Below are 17,310 nucleotides of genomic sequence, written 5' to 3'. Positions count from 1 at the left end.
CTGTTATTGGAGGATCTAAGTTGTCAGTTGATTATCGAGTCCTTAATCTACTTTGCTTGAGTCCTAAAACGCTTAGTTGAGGTTATTTAATAGTTTGTATTCGTCGAACAAAGTATGTATATGTAGAAAGTGGGGCCTTTACGAAATGTAGGAAAATCTACAAGCGGAGTTTTACAGAGTCAATTAATTAATCAATTACCAGAAATAATTTTGAACTTGAATATTTACATTTTCTTCCCGTCCTCTTGGACGAACACTTCCAATGTAGAGTGGAAAAGATCGATAGGTGCATTTACGAACTGTGTTGGAGCCTCTCAACAATATTGTGTCGTGGAGCCGTTGCTGACGGAATCTAACTAACGGATCTCAGTTAGGAGTGGATATCGTGAAGAATAATGAGCCTAGTCACGAAACTCAACGAATACCTCGCAAGGTGTTTCACAAGACAACACTCTTTAGAGGTGGTGGTGCTATATTATAGGGCGAAACAATGCTATGTACAAATGCGTTAGTACATTCGATTCCTCAAAAGCACTACAAATCAAATTAACCGATGTTCAAGAAAATGAATTACTCGCTGTATAGTTTGTTTCCTAATGGACATATAAAATTTCGTAATAGATTCATAAAACACAACAAGTGTCCTATCGCAAGCGAAATCCGCAGTCAGAAAGAGTCTCTACGTTATATGTTCTATTTCTGTTCTTTTGAAGAGCTTTTCTTTAGCAAGTTTAGTTATCTCAAACATTTTCCAGTAGCAAATTTTGCTGAAGAGAGACGAATATATCTGGTCAGCAAAACACACACGCTCATCGCACACGCACTCATAACCAGGGTCAAGCGTGTGTTGAGAATTTCTCAACAGAGGGTTGTAAGAGGGGGTCGGAAAATTAAGAAAAAATTCAAGTAGGGGTCGGAAAATCAGAAAAAATGAAAGGAGCAAAGAGAAAATGAAGACGGGGTTGTCGTTTTCAAACAAACACATATTAAGGTGTACAAAATGAAGTGTAATTTAGGTATGCGACATTCAACAGAAAAACAGGAGTGAAAACTGCTTCTTTTCAGACGTAGTGCTGAAACTTGAAGGATGATAAGCAGTGAATGACATGTTTTTATCACATATAAGAAGATATTCACAACTGAAACGTATTCTAAGGCTTTTTTTCAGGTCCCGATATCTGCGACTAAAAAATGGAAGAGTTGTCTCAAAGAAGAAAAAACGTCAATGACGCATATTCAGTACTTGAGTTCTGTTTGATATAAAAATTAATGATATAGAATAAATAAATTTTTTTAATATTCGAATAAACGATTGAAGAAGACTCGCGGTTGCAGTTGAGGAAGACTATTGTAGCATAAAAAGTTAGGATAAAAAGAGGGTACACAAACCAAAAAATGATTTTTGAAAAAATTCATTCTTCATATTTCTGGTAACGAAACTACTGCGCTTTTTGAGCCAGTCTTGAAAATGGACGACTTAGCATTTTTTGCTGCTCTAACTGATGCTTGATGACGTCGGAGTCGCTTCGGTGGCACAAACCAAAACAATTGAAATCTTGAATAAATGTGATGCATAATAAATAAAGTGATAATGTTGTGATGTGATAAAATAGGAAACCAATTATTTCAAATGCAATTAACTACCTGAAAGTTTTTGTTCTTTCAAAAAATCGACTTTTTGTCAAACCCATCAAGTCTAAGCACTACAAAATTGCAGTTCTGCAAAACAAAATTACAAAATTACAGTCTACACAACAAAATTGTCTGTTACTAATTTATATGAAAGAAATGAAACTAACCAGAGGTGACTTCGTATTGACTACCATAAAAGGCAATCTTCATAGCTTGCACAGTGCTTTGGCAATCTTCGTCACAGTCAATTCAACATATTGAAGATCCGCAGTTGTACGAGAACGCAGCGTCGGAAATTCGCTTAGGAACGGATGACAAACGAGATCTTCAGAAGCTAACAGAAGTGTAAGAGCACTAAGTAAAAGTAGAAGCATAGCTGCAATGAAAAGCAAGTACGCTGGCTCAAGTTGGTAGGTGTAGTGCAGACTTATTTATGCGCGATTACAAAGACTTCGATAAGGACATCTGTTAATTGGCCATTACACGCTCTGCTGAAATAGGGCTGATGCTGTTTTGGAAAACAAAATTGGATGGCTCAACGAGATGCCGCGTTGTTTTTATTGTGACGGTCAGGGATCAATCCCTGCAAAGGTGCTATTTTTGCATTTGGCGTAAAAGAATTTAGAGAGCACATTTCTCATCCTACAGTGACGAACTTATTACTTTCAGTCGAAAAAGAAATTCAGGCTACTACAGGCGCAATTAGGGTTAAAATTAGTACAAAGTAGGCTCCACGAGTTTCTGAATATCTATGCTCAAAGTGAATTTTATGCAATAAAGCTGGCTGCGATCTGTAGAGAGATTTCTCCTATATTTCTACAAAGTTTGGTGCCTCTAGCTTTCCTAGTCTTTTTGAAACCTAGTTGAGAAAAATCCTAATTTTTGCCTCAAATTTTCGAGTTTTTCTCAACTAGCTTTTGAGAGAATCAGAACACCTACAGAGGCCAAAATTTGCAGTTAAGGGTTTTCCTTGGTGCTCTATCCAAATATGGAGTCGGCTCTATCCAAATATGGAGTCGAATTTTTCAACGGCGCTACCGTATCCTCGCAACTGAAAAGAGCGAAATCTCAGATTTTCAGCAACGCGTCAAAATCTATGTGACTCAAACAAATTTCCATAACTCTGCTCAATGTTTATAAAGACGAATTCGGTTTGAAGTATGTTGTAGAGAAAGATTATCATGATTTGCTTTTACTTTTTTACAGGTAGAAAAAAAACAGGTTTTTACGTCTCTAAAAAAGCTAGTTGAGAAAAAGTTGAGAAAAATGCCAAATTTCTCACCTTATTCTCAACTAGGTTTCAAAAAAACCAGAGGGTCTCTACAAAAGATTTCTTAATCATTTTATAGCGCAAATCTTCCCCTACACAACGCATCCAGCTTTATCTTCTTATGTCTCTTCTTTAGTGAGTTATTCATGTTTATTTCAAGGTAACAAAATCCGACTTGCCCAGCAGTAATTTCCAATTAAGACCTGGTTTTAATCGCTAAAATAACCTCTATATAACACTTGTATGTGACTAACTTAAATACTAACTACTATTTAAGTTTACTTTACCTATTTACTATTTATTCTATTTACTACTATTTAATGACTAAATAACCACCGGCAACAGATACCTATAGAAGCGGGTGCGACGGATCCACCGGCCTCAGGCACCTATAGAAGCGGGCGCGACGGGTCCACCGGCGCCAGATACCTACAGAAGCGGGTGAGACGGGTCCACCGGCGCTATATACCTATAGAAGGGGGTGCGACGGGTCCACCGGCGTAAGATACCTATAGGTGCGACGGGTCCACCGGCGTCGGATTGGTGTGCCAGGGACAAAAAGCTATAAAATGATGTAAGACGGGTCCACCGGCGTCGGATTGACGTGCTGGCGCCAGAAACCTCTAGAAGGGGCGCGACGGGTCCACCGGCGTCGAAATGGTGATAACTTCGTGTGCAAGACGCAAAAGATAGATGGTCGCAGCAGTTTCATAGCCGTGGCGACTGGGCCCTTTGCTTTTCACCTTTACGACTCCTGCGCGTGTCTATTTCCTTCTTCGTTCGCCTCAAGTTGATAGCATGCCGTTCTCGGAAAGTGGAAACCCGCATGCAAACGGGTGCTTAAACAGTAGCAAGATGTTTATGTGGTCTGACGTGGAACGTTATCTTTATCAGTAAGATGATGTCTTTCACGTCGTTTTATGCCAAAACATCATTCTTTGATAACTGTTTATAGAAAACAGGAGGGAAACCAATATTTCGCATGATACTTTGTCTAGAATGTATTGGTATGGGTGTTTGAAGCTGAAGTTCGAATGTTCTCCAAATGTAGAACTGACGCGTTGGGAAAGAAGACTACGAAATCTTTCGCTTTTAGTTATAATATAAAAAAGGAAGAAAAATTGTTGGAGATACACAAGTCTAATTTCACCGAAAATGCCACTGCTGTTACTTTTCATTGATTAGTGAAGGGGAGCGAAGCGAACACCAAAGAAAGTCTGAAGTCCGGCTTTAGGCGGATGTTCAGACTGGTATATAATAACGGGCTTATTCTGTCACGTGTGTGTGTGTCACGAAATTCGAAAAGGGGGGTGCGACGGGTCCCAGGGCGTCGGATTGGCGCGCCGGCGCCAGATACCTATGGAAGGGGGTGCCTCGGGTCCCAGGCCGTCGAGTTGATGCCCCAGCGTCGTAAAGCTATAAAATGCGTTAAGGCTGGTCCCACGGGTTCGAATTCCTGTATCATGGTGTAGAAGTATCGCGCACTAACTTCGTGTGCATGTCGAAAAAGGTAAATGGGACATTGCAAACGTTTCATAGTCGTATTCAACTTCCGCGTTGCTTTCCACCTCTGCGTCTCCTCCGTTCCTCAGAAAGTGTAAACACGCGTGCAAACGGCTGCCTAAATAGTGGCGAACAGTTTACATGATCTGACGCAGAACGTTATCTTTATCAGTAGGATGAAGTCTTTCACGTCATTTTGTGCTAAAACATCATTCATAACTCTTGGAGGGAAACAGGAGGAAAACCCAAATTTCGAGTAATACCTTCAAATTGTGTCTGCATTATATTGGTATCGACGGAGTGTTTGAAGCTGAAGTTTGAATATTCTCCAAATGTAGAACTGACGCGGTTAGAAAGTTATTTATATGATCTGAGTGGAACTCTATCTTCATCAGTGCGATGATGTCGTCCACGTCATTTCATGTTAAAACATTATTTTGCGATAACTGTTAGGGAGAAACAAGAGGAAAACCCATACTTCGAGTAGTACTTTCAGGTCGCGTCTACACTGTGTTGGGAACGAAGGCGCTTTTGAAGCTAAATTTTGAATATTCTCCAAGTGTGGAACTGACGGGTTTAGAAAGAAAACTATGAAACCTTCCGCCTTTATTTATTTTATTCGTAATTATTTATAATTTTATTTATAATAAAAAAGAGAAAAAGAGGAAGAAAGCGTTGTTAGAACAACAAAAATGTAATTTTAGAGAATTACAGAGAGAAAGAGAATAAATAAACTACTATTAATTTTGATTGATCAGCGAAGCGAACACCACAAATGTCTTAAGTCCGGCTTTAGCCGGACGTTCAGACTGGTTTATTTATACTGTACTATATTGAGGCATGATGACATCAGAATCGTACACCAACTGAGAGTTGAGCTAGTGAAAGAGAACATAGTAAGCATGTTGAACAGTGAACTACACCAATATTGAATGAACAAAGACAATTGTAGTGTCCGTTCTTCCGTAACTGGCCGATACATCGAGAACGCTAGTGTAATCAATTTTTTTCCATATCGATCATTTCCTCTGGAATTTGTCCCGAAAAGATATGTCTCTTGAGTAGAAAAGTAAAAGTAAAAGAAAATGAGACGGTTGAGGTTAAAAGTCGGAATAGACAAAAGGGCATTGAAGGTCTTGACTAACTTGTACATTTACTGGCACAAAACGATGTTGGTAAACCTTTAATAAAACAACTAACTTCTGATAGTATGGGTGAGACAGTGGATGACAAAGGATGAACAAAAAATAAAGTGTATGAAGTGCGCGGCGTTGATAAATCTTTATGGATATACGTCCGCCCATGCATACATGAGGTTCAAATGTAGAATCGCATGAGGCTCGAGAATCTGCGGAGGCGTTGATGTGGCAAGTCGGTATTTTTACCTCAAAATTTTTTCCCCCCCGGAGGGGGGGTTTTTTTTTTTTTCCCCCGGGCGTCCCCCATCGTTGTTTGTTATTTTTTGTTGGTCCTGGTTGTTTTTTTCCCCCCCCCGGGGGGGGGTTTTTGGAAAAAAATTACACAAAAACGCCGAAAAAACGTCGAACACCGTCGAATTGGCGTGCTGTTGTCTGTACGATAGATCGAAGATCCAGAACCGTCCTAGTGCAAACCAAGCCTTTCATCCCGCCGCCGTCTATAAATTTGCACCAGACCTGTCTGGGCGGTCAAAAACACTGACTTGACACATCGGCTGGCCCCCGCAAGTTATTGTATAGGCCAACACGCGTTCCAAAACCTCAACGATTACAAACTCCAGTAAAACGCGTTGGTGCATCTCAAGTGGATTAATACGACGGTGACTTTATCCTTTGTAGTGCGTAATGATCATGTCGCACTTGCGAGAGTGAACAGAGGTAAGGGCGGAGATTTACAAAGGAGCGAAAATAAACAATACTCTGCATTCACATTACTCGTAAACCAGCGTGTAACTAGACGTTTGAATCGGTTGCGGGTTTCTTGGTGTTGCAAAAGGAAGAAACAAGAGGTGGAAAATGACAGAAAAATTTTTGCGGATGCTGCCTTTAATGATCTTCCTTGTGCGAGCTCTCGCAATGTTTTCATTAAAAATGTAGCTATCGCGGAAATTTTGACAAATGGGGGAGGATGACCAAAACCAGCAGCGATTGAACAATATTAAGTGATACTTAACAGTACTGCTACTATACTGAATACTTTTCCGTGATACGGGGCTGGTATGCCCTTAGAACATTTAGAGGTGCCTGCTTTATGTTGACGGTAACGATTTTGTTTTTGGTAACTGTCCAACGTCGAAGGTGGCAGCGATCTCCCTATAAATGACCAACGATCAAAAAAAAAAATTTTGATCGTTGGTTATTTGAAGGGGGATCGCTTTGAGTCAAAAATTTTGATCAACTTTGGGTCAAAAATTTTGATCAAAAAAGAGCTGAATCACAAAGGTTATAAAAAAGTATGTAGCCTAAATTAGCAAAGGCAGTGGAATGGGTGCATCGATGCAGTACCATAAAAATAGCCTACTAGAAATGTATACTAGTTGGCGGATTTGATGCATTGCTAAAGGATTCCGTTGCCTCTAGATGGTCGACGGTTCGAAATTACCGCAGGTCAAGTGAACCTTTTCTCCCTCGGGGTCAGAAAATTCTTGCCAGGCTTGTCTTAGAGTACAAGGAGACTAAATTGATACCTCTGTAGTCGACGCATCCCGGATCAGAAGCGATTGATCAGTACCAAAAACTTCATCCCCTATCCACAAACGCTGGTTTTAAAAGGTTTTTTTGCAGGGTTCACTCATTACTTACATTATTCTAGGTAAATGAGAAGAACCTAGAATTAAGTGGTTGTAGCCAGCGCATTTTTGGTTACACCTCCTCAGAGTCACTTTTTAAACGATGGGTTGACCGTCCAATCTACACATATGACTCCCATTTAAAATAATAAAGGGAATACATGTCTTGTGTCTTAATCCCTGAATGATATCACGTCCCACAAACTGAACCCGTTCCCTCTTGTAATCTTCTTGTAATCTTTAGTTTCCAGTGATTACGTTTAAAGGCATCACCCCACTAATCTGAGGTGGTACGGATTCCAGGTGGAGTATTCTTATACGGGATAGGAGATTATGGAGAGGGGGGTGATTCCATCCACATCTTCCTAATTGCCGTAAGAAACAGTGCGGAAGATGCGGAGCGTGCACAAGGGTGGCGCGCTCCAATCGAACTCCTCCATAATCTACGATCCTGTATACGAATACTCCACCTGAAATCCGTACCACCTCAGATTCGAGGGGTGGTGTCTTTAACCTCGCAAGAACGTCTCGAAGGAGTTCTAGCTTTTTTCACCAATTTGGAACTATTTTACACTATTTTTCACTATTTTTCCCCTGCTTTAACGTGTACGTGCCTCTGCAGCTCTCCCATGGTGTCAGGCAAATACCGCATGTTCGTGTTTTGTTAAATGGTCCATGAATAAATATTGCAAAGAGAATTCTGTTTCTATTCATTGCGTGAGAAGGACAAGGCTTCTTCCTTCCTACTCGTTCTAAACGCTGCTACCTTCGAAAAGCGGAGAGCTCGCGTGTTGAGAACAAGTTTATCGTTGAGATTTTCCAACAGGAATTTGCAAGAAGGGATGGAAGCAAGGATCTCAAGAGGTCTTTGAAGTAAAATCGTGTAATATTTGAATGAATGAGTGAAGAGGACTTGAACCTTTACGGCGAAAATAGTTTAGCAAAGGTGAGGAACATCTGCTTCAACTGTCTCCAGGCCGGTTACATAAACTGCCAGCAGTTTATGTAACCGGCCTGGAGACTTCACCAGTATAATGATGACGTTTACGTCATTACAGAAGTGGAACTTTTCAGATGGACCTGGAAAAGGTGCTAAAGCGAAGGGATAACTACGGATTTGGTCAGCAACTGTAACTGATTTTCTCCTCTCGCTTTGAAGAAGGTCCCCCGCTCCCCAACATTTCGATTGCACGATTGCCTAATTATGAGAGGAAGATGTTTTCAATTTTGCAGTTTCATTCTTCTAAAATTCTAAGAGCTTTTGCTATTCAACCGTACTGTATGAGAAAACTTACTACATTTAGAGCAGAAAAGAATCACTATAGAAAAATGATCTTCTACACTACAAAGAGTTAGCAAGTGAACCAAATCAGTCTTCACAACTGAAATGGAAAGTGATTACATAGTTGTATACTTAAATGTATTCACCTCTTGCAAAACGTTTTAGTCGTGGTTCCATATTCAAATTGTGTATATCCGTATTTTGCATACTTACATTATCTCAAGCAAGTTTTTCAAAACACCATTTTAGCATAATGCTGAATGGCTTTGATGGGTTTTTTTGAAAAAATAGATTTTATGTATAGAAAATCTATTGGCAATGGAGATATTGATAAAAATGTAGTTTTTGATTCACAAAAGCAGCTTCATCGCCGCATTGTAGTCAAACAACGTATGAGTAACACATCAACTATATCAACCTAATCTTGGTCAATTTTGACACTGAAATGAAAGGAAACAACAAAATCGAAGCCTAACACAGCTCCTTAATGTGTTCCGCAGGTATTACTGATCAGTTTATTGAAGCGTTGCTTCGGGGTCCAGATCAAATCATCTATATCGTCACTGCTGATCCACACACAGCATTATTCGTTGGTACACTGAGCAGTGGCAAGTGCTACTAGTCGTACCGGATCTGGTGGAAGAATAATAAAAGAAATGTATACGGCTTCCTTTTTCACTACTTTGAATATCGGAGCACGACCCAGGAGAGTGTGGCACTTGACGAAATAAACGTAGGATTGCTCTAATCAATCTCTATTTAGGCCTCTGAAAATGGCGAAAAAGCCGAAATGTCAGACTTTTCAAACCACAGACTAAATCTAAATAAATCACAGACTCCACGCTAAATTGCTCTTGATCAAGAAGCATCGCGGGAAACGAAAACGGCTCCATCTCTTATCCCTCGTCTTGTTGAAGATATGAGAAAATATTCCGCATTCCTCATGAAGACATCTGAAACAAATCCGCGCAACATGCTGTCTTGGAGAAGCTAGTCAGACCGGCTCAAATCTTGCCAATGAAGTTGCGTGGAAACGAATGCGAGAACGCATTCGATTAGGCAGAATTCCTAATCTCCATCGGTCTGCACCAGCGTTCAATCCTCTCCGCTTCGCTTCAAAATAGTTGTGGGAGCTATGAAGGGATTTCATCTTAAGTCTGCACCATGAACACTACTCTTCGTCGACTCTACACGCTAAGCTCTCAAGACAAAGAAGAATTGGAGCGGAAGCAAGCTTGGGCTCGCAAAGTTTGGGTTACGTCTCAAAGTCAACAAAACCGACTACAGGGCAACTGACAAAAGTGAGATTGGAACAACAAGGAATAACGGCATAAACATTCCGCTTTCAGACATCTCGATGGTCGCATCTGAGGGCAGGAATGGGAGGTTACCTGTAAACTCTGCATAACTGATGTGGCAAACATTCGCATTCTGTGTAAAGAGCATTTCATTTTCAATTTTATCATTTCAAATCAATGGTTTAGTTTATAGGTGCCATCATTCATTTTGTGGTGCCAGGCGCAGACCCTCAACAAAAAAATGAAAAAAAAAACAAGAAAATGGAGTGATGGAGATGAAGATGCCGCGATGGACGGTTGATGTCAGTCGTCACATCTGCGAAGAAGATATCTGGGGGAGACTGGGAATGACTCCTATTGCCGACAAAATACGTGAAATTCGCGACCGATGGTACCGACACGTCTTAAATGGTGATAACTGCACTTTTCGTAAGACCAGCATGGACGTAGGTGTTGCCGAAAAGCGATCGAGGGGACGGCCGAAACAGCGCTGCTTTGATACGATTCATGCTGGCCTGATACCAACTGGCATCCATTCTGGTTTAAGGGCACGACTGGGCCAAGCCTTTCATTCCCTCGGTGTCAATAAATTGGTAGCAGACTTATCTTGGTGAATAAGAACACTGACTTAATACATCCCCTAAGCGCAGTGCGCAGGCCACTGTACAGGCTAGGTACGGGTTCGTGAACCTCAAACGATTCTGCATTGAAGTGAACGTGGTGGTGCATCTTAAGCGGATAGACTAACGCCAGACATTAATCTTTTATCCTTTATAGAACGAATAAAGGTGTTGTTTCACATTTGAATATCCTACAAATGTCGCGCTGACGTCAGCAAGAAAACCATAACATCTTCCGTGAACGGGGCGATCTTAAGGTACTACTGCCGATCACGTGCAATCGAATAAGCGCCTGCCGAAGAGGCCGTCGGTAAGCCAGAGCAGGCATTTTCAGGTGGGTTATGTCTATATGGGGTCGTAGATTATGGGGAGAAGGGTGACTCCGCCCATTTCTTCTTAACTGGCGCAAAAAACGGTCCGCAAAATGCGGCTTCGAGCGTTCCGGGGCGCTATTTTCTGGACCGTTTTTTACGGCAGTTAGGAGCCACGACGGGTTCTATTGGAGCGCAGCAGCCTTGTGCATCTTCCAAGCCGTTTTTATGGCAATTAAGAAGAAATGAGCGGAGTCGCCGTTCTCCTCATAATCTACGACCCCGTATAGAAATAACCCACCTGAAACCAGTACCACCCCAGATTCGTGGGGCGATGCCTTTTAGCCACGCCTAGGCATCGCGATGCCATTGAAGTCGTGCGCTGTGTATTATAATTATTGTAACGTGTATCGTAAGCTGATAGTGTTATTTGTTTCTAAGAGGGTTGAAAAAACAAAACGGTGACAGCGTTGCAGCTTAGGAAGTGAAAAAAGCGTGAAAAGAAACCAAAATGTTAGAAATGAAGGGATAACGCAGAAAATTTCACCAGGAACAAAGCAACATCAGAAAACATAAAACCAATAACGTTCCGAAACTTTGAGTTTTGTAATGGTTGTTGTTTATCAACTGTAGTTTTCCGAAATTTTGTGATACGTTTAGTCAAGACGTAACCGTATTGACTTGCGGTCCCCAAACTGGATAAAACTTGACATTTTCTAATGCCAACTTGGATCGTGTTTTTTGAGACCACCATTTGTACGCTATCCTTTTGTCCCTCTCTTCGCATATCGTTATATCACAATTATTATTTGTCCATATGCTTTGAGTTCGCTCGCTTGAAAACGGCTTCTATACATTGTATTATATATTTAATTCTGCATCTTAATGATGAGGCCGAACTTTTTCATCACAGTTCGACAATGCCTGTGCCTGATATTTCCAAACAAAAAGGGCGAAATAAAACGTTGGTAGGAAAAATGTTAAGTTATATCTGCGGAAGAAGGTCATAGAGAGACTCTCTGCCTCAAATTTTCACTGATCGGTAAAAGTGAGGTGATCACCATTAGAATTCCGAAGTCCTTTCTTAGCTGGATGTTTAGATTGGGCTTTTATATAATTTCTCACTACGTTTATATTTCATGAGTACAATTACAGTGCAGTCGTCCGAGAAAAAGTCTTGCGCCATCAAAATGACTTGTACTTGAATTGTCGGGGAATGGCGAGCTGTGAACTGCGACTCTGCAACCTGGGGCTGCATCTTCCATCATTTACTGTAGCCTTGGCATCTGCACACTTCTGCACCCAAATGCCAGTTTCTACATTGCCACACGTGGTGCCATAATTTCCCCGCAATGTTCAAAGGCAGCATACGAATCTGGCGTAGTGAGCGAAACCGCTGGACAAGCTAGAGATGGGGTTGTAGATTGCGGGATGAGGGGTGGTTCCGTTCATCTATCCCTAATCGTAAAAAACAGGATCTAAGACTCCGGTTTTTACGATGATTTCACTCGCAACGCGTCACTCTTTTACACGTGCCGCATCCACGTGCGCAGCGTTTTCTCCTTGACTCCCTATTCAAGTGAAACCAATGAATAGGTTGCTGAAGGAACCAGAAAGTATACATAGAAGAGCATTCTAACGTTCCTCGTAAGAACTAAAGCAGTTCTCACTCCGTTTTTTAGGACCATAATCCCGCATTCTACAACTTCATCTCTAGCTTTAACCGCGGATTCCCTCAGCACGTCAGATTCGTGGTATGTTGCCTTTGATTTTCGCTGTCAGCTCGCCTCTTTTTAATCTACTTAGGTGAGCGTTTCAGTTACTGTTTAAGATTAACTTCAGAGGATTGATTTTTTGTTATATGTCTATGAGTCACTTTCTGCAATAATTCGGCTGCTGCCTTCATTTAAGCTGTGTACTTCGTTATTCCAAGCTTCATTTCGTTGTTCTAATCCTGCAATTCATTCCTGGCATTGTTCCCAGTTAGTGCTTTGAATGAGCAAAACTTGGTTTGTTCGGAGTTTCATCGCCTGTACAAGTCAGTTTTATGTTCAGTCAGAGCCTTGGTACTGGCTTACAGTCCGCGTAGAACAGACGGTAAAATGAAGACGTTCTCGATGAAGCCGTGCATTTATCTGCTTCTGCAGTATGCGGGAAACTTCAAGGGTCTCATTTTTTGCTTCTCATTTTTTTTCATTATTTTTTTTTTGAGTAATAGTGCCTGAATTTATATAGTCTTGAAAGTCCTTTCACATCAATTTTATGTTACACTCAGGTACAACGTTATGCAATTGCCAGGTATGTTTTCTACAGCTTTGTTCACTCGCTATGTAATTATTTTACATCAGTCTCCTAGAAAAACGGAAAACTCGGAGAAAAAAATAGACTAAGGGTGGTGTCATCATAATTTATTGTTAGCTATCCGAAAACAGCATACCCATCGCCCTTCTGTGGCTGACCATCGATCGTGGTTGGCAAACCGCTGCTGCAGCTGCTGCCTAACTGCTAATCCATTCTTGTCTCGAATTTCCTCTATCGACTTCATTGCTTGGCCAACCACATTGCAAGAGGCCCGTCTCTCTTTCATGTGCAATATTTCGTAATTCTCTCTCTCCGACATCTCTTGCTGCAATTATTAGACGATACCTTGTCACATTCCAATGAATATGATTAATGAAAAGAAGAAAAACCTAGTTTTGTTATACTCCTTGTTTTTTTTTGGTCTTCTATCTTATCCGGAACTTTTGGAAGATACAGTGGAATCGCCAGTTCTTCGACAGATGCGTGTCCGCCTCTTTTTCGTCTTTCTTCATAATACACCTCAAATTGATCTCTATTATAAAATGCACACATCAATAGATTTTTGTGTACGAGATCTATATCATATGGAATTAGAACACTTAAACCCTACCACTATAATACTTTTTGAAAAAACAACCTGTGGGTACACCTTAGCAAAGCTCGTAATGTACATGCCATCTCGAACATTTTTTTACCCCTAACAGCTTTTATTCCATGTGCCGTAAATATTTTTAAAATTTGACTGAAGTGCATAACGTGTTTCGTAACAGTGCATAATATGTTGCGTATAGCTCCAGAAAAGAGCGACATTAATAGTTTGAAATTTTTTCTCTTACAGAATCAGCAAGAAAAGTATCTGTTTTAGAGAGCCCCTGTCTCTCGACTTTCTAGCACAAAATTTCTTGCTTCTTTTTACAGCTAAAGTTACAACTTCAGTCTTTTGCATTATTTATGTATTGAGAATTTTAGAGGTTCACAAATCCTTATTAAAAGGAGTGCGTTCGGTCAAAGCGACACTTTAGCGAATGGTTCTCCTATTATAAACTATTTCAATTTCTCCTTTTTATGTCTCAGCTGCGGTCAGTTTTGAACCCGTGAAGATGAAAACTTTCTATGTGATTTTACAAATAGAATTCTTCAGCAATTATAGGAAATTTCTTTCAATTTCAAGTGGATATGTTTAATCAGGAGAAAGAGATGTATTGAATAGTGTTCATTTCAGAAAATTTTGTACCATTCGAATCATCATCACAGACTCCTTACGCACACTAATTCATCAGATGTGTACATTAGGCTACACATCGAGCTACGGATGTGTTACCACAATGCTTAGTTCATTTGAAAAGAACAAAATAACTGTAGTGTTCATTTCAGAAAATTTTGTACCATTCGAATCATCATCACAGACTCCTTACGCACACTAATTCATCAGATATGTACATTAGGCTACACATCGAGCTACGGATGTGTTACCACGATGCTTAGTTCATTTGAAAAGAATAAAATAACTATAAAGAAGAATGCTACACCTACACAGCGGTATCCTCCAGAATTGTTTATTTCATTTCTTTTTTATTCCTTTTATTTTTTTTGGTTCTACCTGCATCACTCGTCGCTCTTCGAAATTAAAGTAAAGTAATTAAGTTGAAGAAATAATTATGATTGAACAGATCTCAGAAATGGACCCAACTGAAATGCAAATCTGAATACAACTTCCAAAAAGTGGATTAGGAATTAAGTCAAGAATCGGCAGCTTAGTAAGACAGAGGTCCCTTTTCATTATCAGAATCTTCAATTTTCTATGCTTTCCAAGGACTTTCAAGACTTTGCAAAAATAAAGCAGACTACCTCGAGGAAATTTGTTCTGTAAAAAACATTCTTCGCTGCGGCTATTCTATTCTTTTCATACGTTTTCATTTTAATGCGGTAACACAGCCGTAGCTCGGCCAAAGGTATATGGTGTGTCGGCGTGTCTAAATGCCATAGACCTTCCATAGAGCCTGGAGGAATTTGTAAAGAAAATCTGAATGACACAGAATTCTTCTAAATCAACACCTTCCACTTCTATAAATCACAATAAACAATCGGAAACACTCAAGTTAACGACGTAGTAAAAAAAACTTACGTAGCAAATCTACTTAAGCAAAGCTTTACCTCGAAAAAAAAAACAGAAAATCCTGTTGAGCTAGAAATTCGGGAAACAAGGGCATCTCACAACAAATAGTTTCTAATTCTGTAGGAGAAGAATTTTAATCTACTAATGTCGCTCGTCTATGGACCGGAAACATGATAAAAACTTTAGTCAAGTCTCTGGTCTTTGGTTGGCTGATGCAGCCCTGTTTTATTGATTCAAGCGATACATAAGCTTGACAGACACATTTAATTCAAGACAAATGAGAAACTTTAACACGGTCTTAGGCACGATACCTCAGCATTTGGGAACATAGGAATAAATGAGTCGCTTGATAAGATGACTGTCGGGCCTTTTTTCTAGTTTTTGTTGCATGACTGCTCTTCTGGAGCTTGAATGCCGTGCAGCTTCATATATAAAACTCCTATCTAGGAAGAGGGTCATTATAAGACGAATTTTTCCCGTGAAATAAAAAGGAGCTCATTTACACATGCAAAACATAGCACTTTCGGCGCATGAAATAAGTTGGCTGGTATCAGCCAAATTTTGAAATACGCAAACGTATAAGAAAATATCCTACATACTTGGCGGTGTCCTTGAATATATAATTTCCCCCAACGGTTATCGCAGAATGATGTTTCACATAAAATGAAGTGAATGACATCATCGTACTGATAAAGATAGCGTTCCACATCAGATCATGTAAACAGTTGGCTACTATATAAGCAGCAGTTGGCACTCATGTTTCGATTTTCTGAAGAACGGAGGAGTCGTACAGGTGAAAACCAACGAAGAAAGTGGATACGACTATGAAGCGTTTGCAACGTCTAATTAACTTTCGCGACATGCAAACGGAGTTACTGTGCGATATTTCTACACGACGACACAGCAATTCGACACCGCCGGACCCGTTGCACCCCTTCTATAAGTATCTGCCGCCGGCGCGCCAACCCGACGCCGCGGGACCCGTCGCAACCCATTTTATAGCTATATGACCATAGCGCACCAATCCGACACCGGGTGGACCCGTCGCACCCCCTTTTTCGAATTTCGTGACACACAGACAAACAAACAAACAAACAAACACACACACCGACTAAGCTCGTTATTATATATCATGATCATGATATATATATATATATATATATATATACATACTTATATATATACATATATCCTCCCAGACAAGTTTGGTACCACTCTATCGATGCCGGAACGATGAATGGCTTGGGTGGCGCTGGTGCGATTTGCAACCATCCACCGTGCTGCCAGAGCTCCCACCGCTTGCGGGACACCCTCCATGTCGTAACATTAATGCACGAAAAATTGACGAATCGACTCGCTTGGCGAACAGTAGGCGCGTGTTTTGAATAGAGGAACATATTCTGACCCGAAATAGTATTTCTTGGATTACTGTGACTCCGAACAGCCATACAACTCTGATAGTATCCGCTAGTATGCATAAAACACTAAGGATCGAGGAGCTTTCAGTTTTAGAAGAGCAAATCGGAGCATTGCTTACGATCACCCGCATGCGAACATATACTCTAATTCTCTTCAATGGCAGTGTTTTGGCACTACCTCTCTTTTCTTGTTTGTGGTAATTTTTCATCCATTCTTCGTACACTGCCGCATGAATAGGATTATGTAGCTAATTACTTATTGTCTCTAATTCATACAACTCACTCGTGGATGGTAATGTCATCAATGAACTGGAAGCATGCCTGTCCACTACCGATAAGAACTCTGCAAATTTTAATCTTGAACCTTCTCTGGACTTTTTCTAATAATGATTTCGGTTTAGTTTTTTGAGAATAATGTTGAACAAGGTCTGAATATCTGAGAGCCTTCTTTTTTCGCTGCACAACCACCTCACTGTAACTTCACTCCGGTAAATGATACTCTTTGATCATTGCATTGCAATGCATTTTTTTTTCAGATGAGAACACTTGCTCTGATCTCCAGTATGACCTAATACTCACAGGCAGCATTTTACGAAATTGGCGTTTTTGGTGTCTTTCCACGAAACTCTAACCTATTCAGGTACCTCAACTCTAACAGGTTTAGTGCTGTAGATCACAAGCAGTAGTGCGGTCACCTCCATTTTACCCTAACCTTTGTGAGAAGCGACGTACGCTCGTGTATAAAACACGTTGTTAGGTGCCCCATAGGAAAATTCGACTGGCAAAGCCGTT

General features: G+C 40.5%; 1 protein-coding gene across 2 annotated transcripts; it reads right to left on the bottom strand.

The window, feature by feature from the left end:
- Positions 1 to 1,838: 1,838 nt before the first annotated feature.
- Positions 1,839 to 17,219, bottom strand: RB195_014285 (uncharacterized protein; the record flags this gene model as incomplete). 2 transcript variants are annotated; one of them, XM_064204478.1, is made up of 7 exons in its annotated part: positions 1,839 to 2,008; positions 5,273 to 5,433; positions 13,121 to 13,181; positions 13,241 to 13,309; positions 13,374 to 13,503; positions 15,700 to 15,786; positions 16,313 to 16,417. In XM_064204478.1, 7 exons carry the CDS (start codon positions 16,415 to 16,417, stop codon positions 1,839 to 1,841), a joined length of 783 nt encoding a protein of 260 aa, XP_064060359.1. The 2 variants fall into 2 exon arrangements, with proteins under 2 accessions (XP_064060359.1, XP_064060358.1); XM_064204477.1 differs by lacking the exons at positions 1,839 to 2,008; positions 13,374 to 13,503; positions 15,700 to 15,786; positions 16,313 to 16,417 and adding an exon at positions 17,163 to 17,219 and having other exon boundaries at positions 5,425 to 5,433; positions 13,121 to 13,309.
- Positions 17,220 to 17,310: the final 91 nt, after the last annotated feature.

This window comes from Necator americanus, chromosome V (genome assembly GCF_031761385.1).
Source record: "Necator americanus strain Aroian chromosome V, whole genome shotgun sequence".
In the NCBI taxonomy this organism is placed as follows: domain Eukaryota; kingdom Metazoa; phylum Nematoda; class Chromadorea; order Rhabditida; family Ancylostomatidae; genus Necator; species Necator americanus.
Note: the sequence above shows the minus strand (reverse complement) of the source record. Positions and strands in the feature narration are given on the sequence as shown.